This window comes from Podarcis liolepis (assembly GCF_965112155.1).
Source record: "Podarcis liolepis genome assembly, chromosome: 15".
NCBI lineage: Eukaryota > Metazoa > Chordata > Lepidosauria > Squamata > Lacertidae > Podarcis > Podarcis liolepis.
In genome coordinates this window covers 42,228,711-42,241,043 of record NC_139566.1, presented here as the reverse complement: position 1 = coordinate 42,241,043, position 12,333 = coordinate 42,228,711, and the positions used below count along the sequence as shown (strand labels likewise).

General features: G+C 42.7%; 1 protein-coding gene across 1 annotated transcript; it reads right to left on the bottom strand.

Annotated features, from left to right (window-relative positions):
• Window positions 1-4,135: 4,135 nt before the first annotated feature.
• Window positions 4,136-10,947, bottom strand: LOC310693863 (vomeronasal type-2 receptor 26-like; the record flags this gene model as incomplete). Its single annotated transcript, XM_083476245.1, has 6 exons — window positions 4,136-5,037; window positions 5,622-5,748; window positions 6,837-7,064; window positions 7,289-8,155; window positions 9,497-9,788; window positions 10,715-10,947. 6 exons carry the CDS (start codon window positions 10,945-10,947, stop codon window positions 4,136-4,138), a joined length of 2,649 nt encoding a protein of 882 aa, XP_083332371.1.
• Window positions 10,948-12,333: the final 1,386 nt, after the last annotated feature.

Genomic DNA, 12,333 nt, shown 5'->3' with positions numbered 1-12,333 from the left:
TATTTATTGTGTAATCAAGAAAAGCTGATGATCTCAGAATGTAGCTGCAAAAGCCTGTACAACATGGCAGAACATTGTGGACAATTAAGAGGATGCATGTTTAATCCTTTCCGCCATCATCCACCTGTAGTTACACATGTATGTACACGTCCATCTGGCTTCACAATGTGAAGTTGCCACATTTCCAAGTGGGGCTTCAAAACAATTGAATGACATTTGTTACCCACTGGTCCTCCTCTGCCTACAAATGAGACCCAGATTCTCTGAGTTTATCTTCTCCATGTAGGGCAGATACAGAGTGGCTGGACTGAAGAGCATTTCAGTTGTCAGGAGCACCTACAAAAGTTCATAGATCAGGCTTGCAATTTGTGTTCATGAAGCTATGGAAATCCCAACAAGCAGCTCTTGGGTTCCTTGCATAGCTCCATATGCAGCACTGTGAGGCCCCAAAGATCAGCTGATAGCAGGGGCTTGCAGAGCACCATGTTTGCTGAGTTGTGGGGAAAATGGGTTCTCTGACATCTCTGTGATCTCGGATGATGGAGAGGTATGCTGCCCCACCCCCATGTCACCTATGGCCCACATATGTCACAACCTACAATTTTTAGCACAAGAAAGTAGAATTAAGAATATTCATGATATGAAGAATACTATAGCATCCCCCCTTTGGACATACAGTGGCACCTCCAGTTACTAATTTAATTTGTTCCGGAGGTCCGTTCTTATCTAGAAACGGAGAAAAAGATCTGGAGCAACTTCAATAACTCCTTTGGGAGAAACTGTGAGGACACAATTAGGGCAGTGGTGAATTGGTTACCGTAGATTACGGCATATTAAGCAACTGGGCGTATTAGACAACCCCCCAAATTCGCAGCTGCAATTTGGGGGTTCGTCTTATAAGCCCAGTCGCCTAATACACTGGGCAGCTCTGCGCCGGGAGAAAGCCACTTGGTGCAGAGGAGAGCCCACCGCCTGCTGTGCTGCTTCCGAAGCAGCGGGGGGGGGGGGGCCTCCAGGCCAGGCGGCTTTCTCCCAGCGCGGAGTCCGCACCACAGAGAAGATAAATTCAGAGATTCTGGGTCTGAGGTGACATTTCTAGGTGAATGAGCACCAATGGGAAATACATACCGAACAATTGTTTGGAAGTCCCACTTGGAAATGTGACAAATTCATTTTCTGAAGCAAGTGGGATGTGGCTGTGTATCTTCATGTGAATGATGACTGAAAGGATTAAAAATGTTCATTCATACTGTTTTGCCATTTTATACAGGCTTTTGCAGCAACATTCTGTGATCAGCAGCTTTCCTTGATTACATATAAATAGATATATGTATAATATAGTTTTCAAATACATATATAAAGTATAGACTTGGCAGAAGTTACATGTTTTACACTGATGATCTCTTTCCATGAAGGGATACACCTTTACTATATTAAACTAATTTCCCCACCAAAATTTCAACGATGTGCACCACAGTTATGTTTAGGATTGCTTCATAAAATAATGTTATCTTACGTTATCTTGCTGCTATTCATAAGTATAGCGACTGACAGATCAGATGATTTCTGGATTATTCTACAACCATTCATTACACTGAACCATGGTGCTATAGATCCATGACAGCAGCCATCATTTTCTCAATGCAATGCAAGGCAGGCCAGCCTCCTCAGACCATCACAGGATGTCTCTGGGCTATTCACAGATCCAGTTTACAAAGCTTGCACTTATAGACACAGGTACAAGGTGCAGTGGAGAGTAGTAGGGTTATTGGGGCACTACTCTGAAAATTCCCATATTTCCCCAGAAACTCTTCTCTTAGGAATAGTAGGAAATGAAATAAATAGAAAGGACTGTAAACTTTTCCAATATGCAGTTACAGCGGCGAGAGTATTAATGGCCCAAAGATGGAAACAGGAGGAAGTACCGACCCTGGAAGAATGGAGAACGAAAATGATGGACAATGCAGAACTGGATAAATTAACTGGGAAGATTAGATATCAACGAGACCATAAGTTCATTGAGGACTGGGGAAAATTTGTAGAGTATCTGAAAAATATATGTGATGAAGAAACAACGTTCGTGGGATTTCAAGAAGCTCTGTGAAAGGTTGAGGAGTATTGTAAAAAAGAAAAATAAGATTGGGAAGGTATATAAAAAGGCAGTATTAAATTTAAGAAATGCGTAACTAAAATTTGTGGTTCGAGGACCCGACCCCCGCGATGTGGAATGAATACACAAGGACACGTGATATAAGGTTAATGGGCAAGAAAAGACCACAACTTTATTGATTACAACAGTGAAAAGGTATTGGCTTAGGCATTGGATGTCTAAAACGAGGGGGTTTATTCCCCAGTAGGTGGAGCCTGTTGATGCTAATCCAACTATAGCTCTCCCCTGATGTCACTGAGGGTCGTGCCATGGCCTCCCGCCAAGCAGGCATCGGACAGAGTACACGACCGCCAGATTCCTTTAACGGAATACCCAAAAATTGAAGGCATAGGCGATGGCCACACCTAGCCCTTCGACACACCACAACACGTTATTCCAATGCCTGACCGCCACCCGAGCCGAAAAGGCTCGCCGCCAATACCCTCACAGCTGCAACCAATCCCTAATGCTGCTGATGACGCTATCCAACGAAATGTCATTCCCCTGGTCTGAGAGATGAACCCCGTCATTCCGGTACAAGGCCTGATCGCCGATCCGGATACAGTCATGAAAAATGACTCGGCCATTCATAAAGCGCACCCAACGGGCTATTGCCCGATTTAAGAGTTTCCTGGTTTTTTCAATGGCCATACAGTTCTGCGCACCGCGCCAAACAGTTCTCTTCAGGAAGGAGGACCAGAACACCGTTGTTCCGGGACACAAGGCAGCAATCTCATCCAAATCACTTTTTATGTTCTATGACAAGTCTGCACTTCTTCTGTTGGGCTGGCGCCGCAGCATTTAGGCTGCTGAACACACCCCCTCGGAGGCACCTGGTTGGGTGCCTGCCGATGGGCGTGGGCGCCAGCCAGGTGAGTGGGGGAGGCAGGGGGCTAACGCCCCCTGCTAGGGGTGGAGCTCGGGCTCCCGCCCACAACCACTCCCCTCTCTTCCAGGGAGGAGAGTCTTTAACTACGGATGATTGGCAGATAAGCTGAAGGAAGTCCATAATATATAATTTGTGATAAACCTTTGGTATGGTACCGTATGTATATTGCATTGAAAACTAATAAAAACTTTTATAAAAAAAAGAAAAAGAAAATTCTCATATTTCCTCCCCCAAGCTACCTGCAGGATCTCAGCAAATCATGTGGCGGTTCTATTTACTGACTCTGGCTCCACCTCCTGTTGGTCTCCTTGCCCTCTCTTTCCCTAATAGTCCCCATGAGCAGCAGCTGCCACTAACTTGCTGTTTCAAGGGCTACAAGACAAAAAGTTTCAAAACAAAATCCCTGCATGAGAACATTGCTCTGTATTCAAAGCACAAATACACAAGATATTTTGGGAAAAACCTGATAAATGAACTGTGCATTGTTGATGATAAAAGTTTTAATCATCTATGTTTTAACCACTGTTACATTCCATTGGTTTCATGTCTTATTTTGCATGGTTGCTGTATATACAGTACATAGTTAAACTATGGAAGTCACTCCCACAGGGGGCAGTGATGGCCACCAGACTAGATGGCTTTAAAAGAGCCCTAGACGAATTCACAGAGGAGAGGGCTATTGATGTCTCCTAGCCAGGATGGCTCAGCTCTGATGCCACAGTTGGAGGCAGCCATGATCCTGAATACGAGTTGGTGGAAACCGAAGGAGGGGAAAGTGTTCTTCTGCTTGAATCCTGCTTGCAGCTTCCCCTTTGAGGCATCTGGTGGCTGGACCAGAAGGGCTATGGGCCTGATCCACTAGGCTCTTCCTGTGTTCTTATGTATTACAGTGTTTAGATTTAGATTATTCTGCAGACCACTTTCAGCACAGATTCATTTGTGAAAAAGGCTGTATACAAATAGCCAATGACAAGAGAGGGATGAAAAAGATGAAAAGGATACGAATTGAGAAATACAAGGAATTACTTTGTGTGGTCTTCTTCCAATAAATGCCAGCAAACAAGGCAAAAATTAAAAGCATCAACACAAGTTCATTCCTATTTGCTCCTCAGAATTAAGTGGTCTCTGCTGTTCAAGTCGGGCCTCAGAAGAATTATGTACAATTTGGGGGAAAAGATACAACCCAGCAAACCTGCGCTGGAGGGCAAGATGCAAAAGACCTCCACAGCCACCATCTGCTTTCCTTTGGTGCTCAGATAAGAGGGAACAAAGGACAGCCAAACGCTGCAGAACACCAACATGCTGAAGGTGATGAACTTGGCTTCGTTGAAACTGTCCGGCAACCTCTTGGCCAGGAAAGCCATAGTGAAGCTGACCATGGCCAGGAATCCCAGATAACCCAGGACAGAATAAAACATCGCGACAGAACCTTCGTTGCATTCCACAATGATTTCCTCCACCAGAGAGTTCATGTCCACATCTGGGAATGGAGGAGCCGTACAGAGCCAAGCAGCACAAATGCTGGTTTGAACGGAGCAGCAAGCAAGAAGAACCGAGTTTGTGAGAGATTTCCCCACCCATTTCCTCATCCTGGATCCTGGTTTGGTAGCCATGAAAGCCAGAACCACCGTGATGGTTTTGGCCAAGACACAAGACACAGCAATGGAGAAGATGATGCCAAAAGCAGCTTGTCGTAAAGAGCAGCTCACTGGGTGAGGCTGGCCAATGAAGAGCAAGGAGCAGAGGAAGCAGAGCAAGAGGGAAGTAAGCAGAGTGTAGGTGAGGTCCCGGTTGTTGGCTTTGACAATGGGAGTGTCCCCATTCCTAGAGAAGACGCCAAGTATCAAAGCTGTGACCAGAGAAAAGACCAGGGCTAAGGAAGCTAAAACAAACCCTAAAGGTTCTGCATAGGAAAGAAAATGTTGGCGTTTGAGGATGCATTGATCTCTGTCCTTGTTTGGAAATTGATCATCTTGGCATTGGAAACAATAATCCATATCTGAAAAAAATAAAATTGAAATATGTGATATATGAGTTCCAACAAATAAGACATTAATTAGTTGGAATAAGTATCAGAGATAAGTGAATATTGATAACTGTTTGTACAATCTCCTGTCATTATGCATAAACTGCAATAGGTTCTACTCTGTCTTTCATCTGCAGTTAATGATCAGAAACATGGCCTTTGGTTGTGCCCTTAGCTAAAGTTGGTCACACCCAGAGAGATCTTCATGGTGATGGAGGCTTCTTGAGAACAGCCACTTTGGGCTCAGAGGCTGGGCTGAGGACAGTTCTCTATAAGGAGACAGTTTTGTGCTTTCTTCTGGCTCACACACCTAAAACTATCCACTCCTAACAATGTAGTATATGGGAAGCAGGCAGAGAACACCAGACATATTCCACACCTATTTCCACAGATCTCCCTTGTAAAAGTTCTGGATTTAGTTTCCCCAACTGTCTCTTTTTTCTTCCAGATATCAGTGCAGCTGCTCTTCTGTTCAGGAGCACTGAATTACTAATAGAGGGAAACAGTTGAAATAGACATCAGGAAGCTTATACAAAATAGCAGGTGATGTCTCCTACCCGTTTGATTTGAAATCATCCCATGTGGACATGAAGCACAATCATAGCAACAAAATGGCAATCCCTCCTTCTTTTTTCTGCTGTAGCCTGGCTGGCAGCGATCATTACACAAGGCAAGGGGCAACACCTAGCCATAAAAAGAGGAGAAAATGTAGCTCTCTTGTGCCTTGTGAACAACACAGTTTTAACCAAAAAGAAGAGATCAGCTAACTGATTAACATTATTCCAGAAAGGCATGTTGTATGTGCAGATAAACTGTAATGTAAATATTGGGAGTGAATGAGAAGGAATATTGAATTTTTCATTTACATAAAGATGGAGGATAGAGAGAGGACAGATAAGGCAACAGAAGTCGAAATAGGTAAAGGTAAAGGGACCCCTGACCATTAGCTCCAGTTGTGGTCGATTCTGGGGTTGTGGCGCTCATCTCGTTTATTGGCCAAGGGAGCCGGCGTACAGCTTTCGGGTCATGTGGCCAGCATGACTAAGCCACTTCTGGCGAACCAGAGCAGCACATGGAAAGGCCGTTTACCTTACCTATTTATCTACTTGCACTTTGAGTGCTTTCGAACTGCTAGGTTGGCAGGAGCAGGGACCGAGCAACAGAAGCTCACCCCGTCACGGGGATTTGAAGTGCCGACCTTCTGACCGGGAAGTCCTAGGCTCTGTGGTTTAACCCACAGCGCCACCTGTGTCCCCAGAATGTGAAATACAGGGAGTTAAAAATAAGGTAACATAGGAAGCTCCACAAGACTATCAATTTTCCTTCAAAACAAATGGGTAACTTATCCTGTCCTTGTCTTCTGAGCTGTAAATCTCACTTGGTTCAGCATGATGTACTCGTACATAAATGTGCAACGCATTGAAATGTTTTGAAATCCTATATATCAGGGATGTGGAAGCACTGGTCCACCAGATGGTATTGGACTGTAACTCCCATCAGTCTGAAAACCAGCCTGGCCAGTGATCAGGGAGGATGGGAGATGGTAGTCAACAATATTCCATATGCAATACAGTGGAATATATTACCATTATATACTTTCAAACCAGAACTCTAAAGAAGAAAATATCTACTTCTCACCGCATGTGCGATGGTAAAATAACATGGGTTATACTTAAACAATTTGTTAATTAATGATAAAGAATACCTACATTAACCTTATTATTTGGATTCTTAATAATAATATCTCATTTTTTAAAATCCAATGGTCCCACCTGATTAAAAGCTCTGTGCCATGTGATGGCTCCCTCATCCATACTGAAGTCTATGTTTTGTGAATCTTGTGGAACTATCTTTCCTACTTTCACTCGGGAGAAGGTTTGGTTTGGAAAAGTAACCCAGTTAATAATATCAAATCCACCTGCTAATTCTCCATTCTCATCAAAGGACACTAAGTCACCAGCACTGTTGTTGAAGGAGATACTCCTCAAGAACGAGTGCAGCTAGGCAGACGAAAACAAAGGCAAAGTTTTATAAATGAGAGTTTTATTGATTTTACAAAGGAGAAATATCTATCAATATATTTCACACGATGGAAAGTAGTCAAAAATTGTGCAGTCTACAACATTTGAAACACATAAGTATTTCTAGCAAATTCTTAATTTTTCACAATTCTCATTTCTCTTGCTCAACTTTGCAAAGGTTTATTCTGAATAGGAAATCTCACCTGCCAAGGTTGCAGTTTTGGAGGATCGAGCCCACCTCTGCCTGCCATCATTCTGCTTTTTGGCCTGGATGAGTGCATATGATGTAAAGTATGTGCAATGGCATAAACTGCATTATAGATACTGTAACTTTGGCCAGTCATGGTCATCTCAAAAATATGCCCAGGAAGGCTCTCCAGACTCTCATGGCCAGTGCAGGTCTTTGTGTTTTCCTTGCTCTCATTGGAAGCAGAAAATAAACAGTTGAATGCCTGTTGCCAAAAAGTCTGGAGGAACCCATCTCCATTTGGAGAGTTGGGGTTCAGGGTCTGAAGGAATTCTTTAAATCCCTGGACTTTCTCTGTGTGAATTGCAAAAGATAAGGCACCATCAAAGGCTTGTATATCATAATACCTTTGCATTGTTTCTGAAGAGAAAGCCCACTGGGCTGTCAAAATCCACACGGTGCCTGTAGACTTCTCTGCAACATCTTCAGCTACTGAATAGAAATATTGCATCCATTTCACAACTGTAATGGTCTCAGGTTCTGCACACAGAACCAGTATGTTGAATTCTGAAGCTACCAGGAAAGAGGACTTGGCCCGAATGACTTCCATGGAACTGAAATTATCTAGACCCTGAGATAAGGCTGGTAGTTTTTCACTGAAAGCTGCACAGACTCCACGCTGAGAAAGCATTGGCACTAAGGTTTTCATAAAGCTCTCTCCATTTTCATCATCGGATGCCACAATTCCTACCCATGTCCATTGGAAATATAGAAGTAGCATGACAATCCCTGCATATTGATATTTCTCATTGGGCACCGTTCGGTAGAATGTCTGGGGCTGCAACTCTGGGCTTCTCACTGGAGCTAATACGCAGTAAGCAATCTGGAGGAAGAAATCAATCCCAGAAGAATTGGAGAGTTAGAGCAAACGGTTATAAATAAAGGCATCAAGTTTTTCTATACTTTGCAGTGATGTGCACCACTAAAATAATTCAAGATCTGGACCTATACCCACAGGTTTTGTTAGTTGGGAAGAAAGAAGCACTGCTCAACTTAACTGTGGAGGGATTGTCTGTTCAGAAACTCTTTTGTACTTGGACATTGTCGTATATTTCATGAGGGGGAAACGTATGGCTCTCCAGAACTTCCTGGACTCCTTGACCATTGAGCAAAAGTGGTCAGGGCTAGTGGACAAAATCAGGACAAGCAACTCCCTTGCTTAGTTTGAACTTTTGTGATGAGACACAACTAGGGTTAGGAGAGGAATTCTGTTCAATTAACATCTTAATAATTTTAAAAATCTCCTGATTCAGAATTCCTGCAACAATTTGTGAGCCGAAATGCAGCTATCCTCAGACATTTGTACTTCTCTGAAATTTGCAATTCGCTTCCCCAACCAAAAGCAAAGATTTATATTCAAATCACACTGGTCACAAAAGTGCATACATTAGTGAAAATGAAATCCAAAATTATATTACATTAGGAGAAACGGCTGGGAAACCTGTGGATTATCCAGAACTGCTTACAAAAATGAGAGAAATGGACACTGATATGCTGACGAATTTTTGTGAAACCTTTTAGAAAAGAAAAGAAAAGGTTATATTTTTATCTTTCACCTCCTTTTTCTGAAAAATGAGCCAAAGTAAAATAAAGCATGGAGCACCCAGGCGATAACTATTGTACCAGAGGCAGAAAACCTTCACAGCCCCCACACTTACTATACCTGTGGAATCTTGTAGATGCCTAAGACAGTAGCCATGTGGAGAGAGATACCAGAAGGAAAAAAACGACGCATGCTTGTGGAACTGAAAAGGGCAAAAAGGAAAGAAATCCATTTGTGGCTCACAATAGCATAATGTGCATCTCCAGCAGTTGTTGGTGGGGAGGAGGAGGACCAGGGTTTCTCTGACCTCTTGCAACTGATGTTGTGCAGCTTCCTGGGAGCAGGAGGAAGACTGCTGCTGCTGCCTTTGCCCAGTTCCAACCTCCCTGCTGCTTCCCAGTGACACATGGGAGACAAAGTCTGGCAAGTACCAAAGCCCCTCTACTCTAACCACTAGTGCAAAACTCCCCCAGATGCTTTTGTAACAGTTACGGTATATATTTTCCTCTCACATATCCTTTTTCAGAAAAATGAACCAAAATAAAAGAAAGCTTTGAGAATCCACAAGATAATTATTGTACCCGAGGCAGAAGAGCTTGACAGCCCCCAATCTTACTATACCTGTGGAATCTTGAAGATACCTAAGACAGTAGCCATGTGGAGAGAGATGTCAGAGTCAAGTCCCCCAATAACAGCTACCTTACTTTTCTTCTTCTCACATTTGAAGTTGGGGACAATCCTTTCTGTGATGGACAGAAGTTTCAGGGTGTTCTGATAAGTCATTCTTGCATTTAAGTAGCTATCAGTGATGTGAAGCCCAAAGGTCATATTTGGTACGATATTAGGATTCTTGTTTATTTCTTTCACAGCAAATACCAGGGAGAGGATATTCTGGTAGCACTTTGGTGTGTCACTGATAAAAGAGTTATACTGTGTGTCAGAGGTATTCTCATCCTCTCCCTCTTAAGCACATAGGTAACTTCCTAGCTCACATACATGCACATAAATTGCCACATCCTTCCCTTAACTCCTTATTTCCTTTCAGCAACCAATGGACACTCATTGGATGAGAAGTTGCCAAGTCAGAAATTATGACTGGAGCCTCTCAGATAATCAGTGCTTGGTGCAGGTGGGGAGTAGAAATTAGAGCACATCAGGTGGAACAGGGTTTATTCTTCCATGATAACTGAGTTTCCCTCTTTCCCTCCTTCAAATAAAATTGTGGCTGTACAAAAATTACTGTAGCCAATATTAGTCATACTAAGTGAAGGCCGATTATGATTAATAGTTCAGACTAAGTTAGGTGTATTAATTTCAGTGGGTCTTCTCTGTAAACCAGCCAGATAGATACTTCGTTTTGGCAAAACAAGCTTGCGCCTGCTTTTTTTATTATCCAGTATGGTTTACATTGTATAGCAGCAGGTATAATCCAAAATCTATGATATTCATATGTCACATTTATCTGTGACTGTCAGAATGATAGTGATTGTGAATATCAGGATCCAGCTTTGCTGCAAAGGAAAACCGGATGTTAATGGTGTGAAAGGAAACATAGAGGGAGGTTGAAGATGAAGTTGGGAGAAGGCGGTGAGAGCCATGGGATCAGGTGATGAGAAAGGAGAACAGGCAGACGATAGAAAGCCCAAGAAGCAGAATAAAGCAACACAGAATAAGGTGACCAGATAACAAAGTAAAAAGGAGAAAATATATGTTTAACATCCCTCCTTGATAAAAGTCACAGGGAAACGTGTTCTGAGGGTACAATCGTATGATTGGTGTAATTGTAGCATACAAGAGCTCACCAAGGGTACACTATGATGGATAGAGATTTTTACTTACAAAAGTTCATCTATGAGCTTTGTGTTTGGGTGCTCATGGAAATCTTTTTCTTCAAATACAAAGCCAAAATAATTAACAATCCCTCCAATGATTAGGTCCGCACTATGATAATTCTGGTATGGAAGCTGGAAAGGCTCCATCATGGTGCATCTATCAGTGTGTTCCTTGCTCTCAGTTGGAGGCAACTGTAGCCACAGGAAGACAAGAATCTGCAGCAGAAATGTTTCTACCATCTTGGGGCCAACAGGGATGCTGAAAGTCCACCATAAACTGCATTGCAAGAACTTTCATTGAAAGACTCTGGATTATTCTGATAAAGGAAAAATGCCAATGATCTGGTCCATGAAAACCTTCACGTTTAGAATTTCTCATTTGGGTTCTAAATGACTTAGGATTTATTTTATATATACTTTCACACTCTAACATTGATTGTGTTCATGGCTTGATAAAATGTACATGGGATTTTGCAAGATGGATGGTGAAATGCAGCAATTTGAGATAATTACTAAGGTATCTCCTTAGAGCATTGAGCTTTGTGACTTATAGTAAGATCAAAAATAATGAAGCATATTTGTTATTGAGTAGTTCTCTTGCAATTGCGAGTGCCCCAGGCAAGTAAGCAGTCCAGCTGCAAACTGGTGCCCTGAAGGGAGCTTCCTAGTTTTCCCAACACCCTTCCTCAATCACACCTGCACCATTTCCCAAAACTGTACATGTGTTACCAATGGAGACATGATTTTCAGGGATCTTTCCTTGTACAAGAGTTAAGGGAAGGGAGAAAATAGTTAAAATAACACCGGCTCCAGTTGCAGGTGCAATGCAGAATGTTACATTTCCTTACAGAAATGGTTAGTGTATGCAGACATCTGTTTTTCTATACACTTCAGAAATCCCACATTGCATGGACTAACAGCTGAAACTGACTAGTTACTGCATATTAACAAATATACGGTAGATCAATGCCTATGGAAGTGGGGAATTTCCTTTTGTCATCTTAGAGTTGGAAAGCAATGTGAGGGACCCATGAAGGTGACAATGGAGGCTTAAATGCAGTGGTACAACTTGAAACATACAATACATGTGGTTGTGGCATGTGGGAAGGGAAAGGGCAGTAAGGTCATGAAATTGACAGAGTGACTGACAGAGACAAACTGAAATCCCAATATTTACTATTTATTGGGGGGGGGGGAGAGATAATATATAAGATCCTTCTTGAGTTTTCACTGTTACCCCACAGAGTGAGGTTAGGTATGAGCGTTCTTGGAGCAGCACAATTGTTGCATGGTCAAACACTCTTGGATTTGCAGACAAGAAAGTGTCCCTGTTGATGGAAGCACCTAAGGGAAAGGCTATACTTGGAGACTAAAGCTTGGCAGGGTGTTATAAGTTCTCCTGAGGTCTTCACGGTGTTGTTCCTAAGCAAGCAACCTGGGTTCCTATGAACCTTCCCAGTTCAATGAAAAATGGAAAGCTGGCTCAAAGAGGAATTGTGGGTTATGTGTTCCAGTGGTATTTGACCCTTCCCACTACTGGCTTATAAAAACTCGTAAAGAGAAGGCAGCCAGCTGGCTCAAGATCACACTGTGATTGGTGATTTTAACCCTGATCTCCTAGGTCCA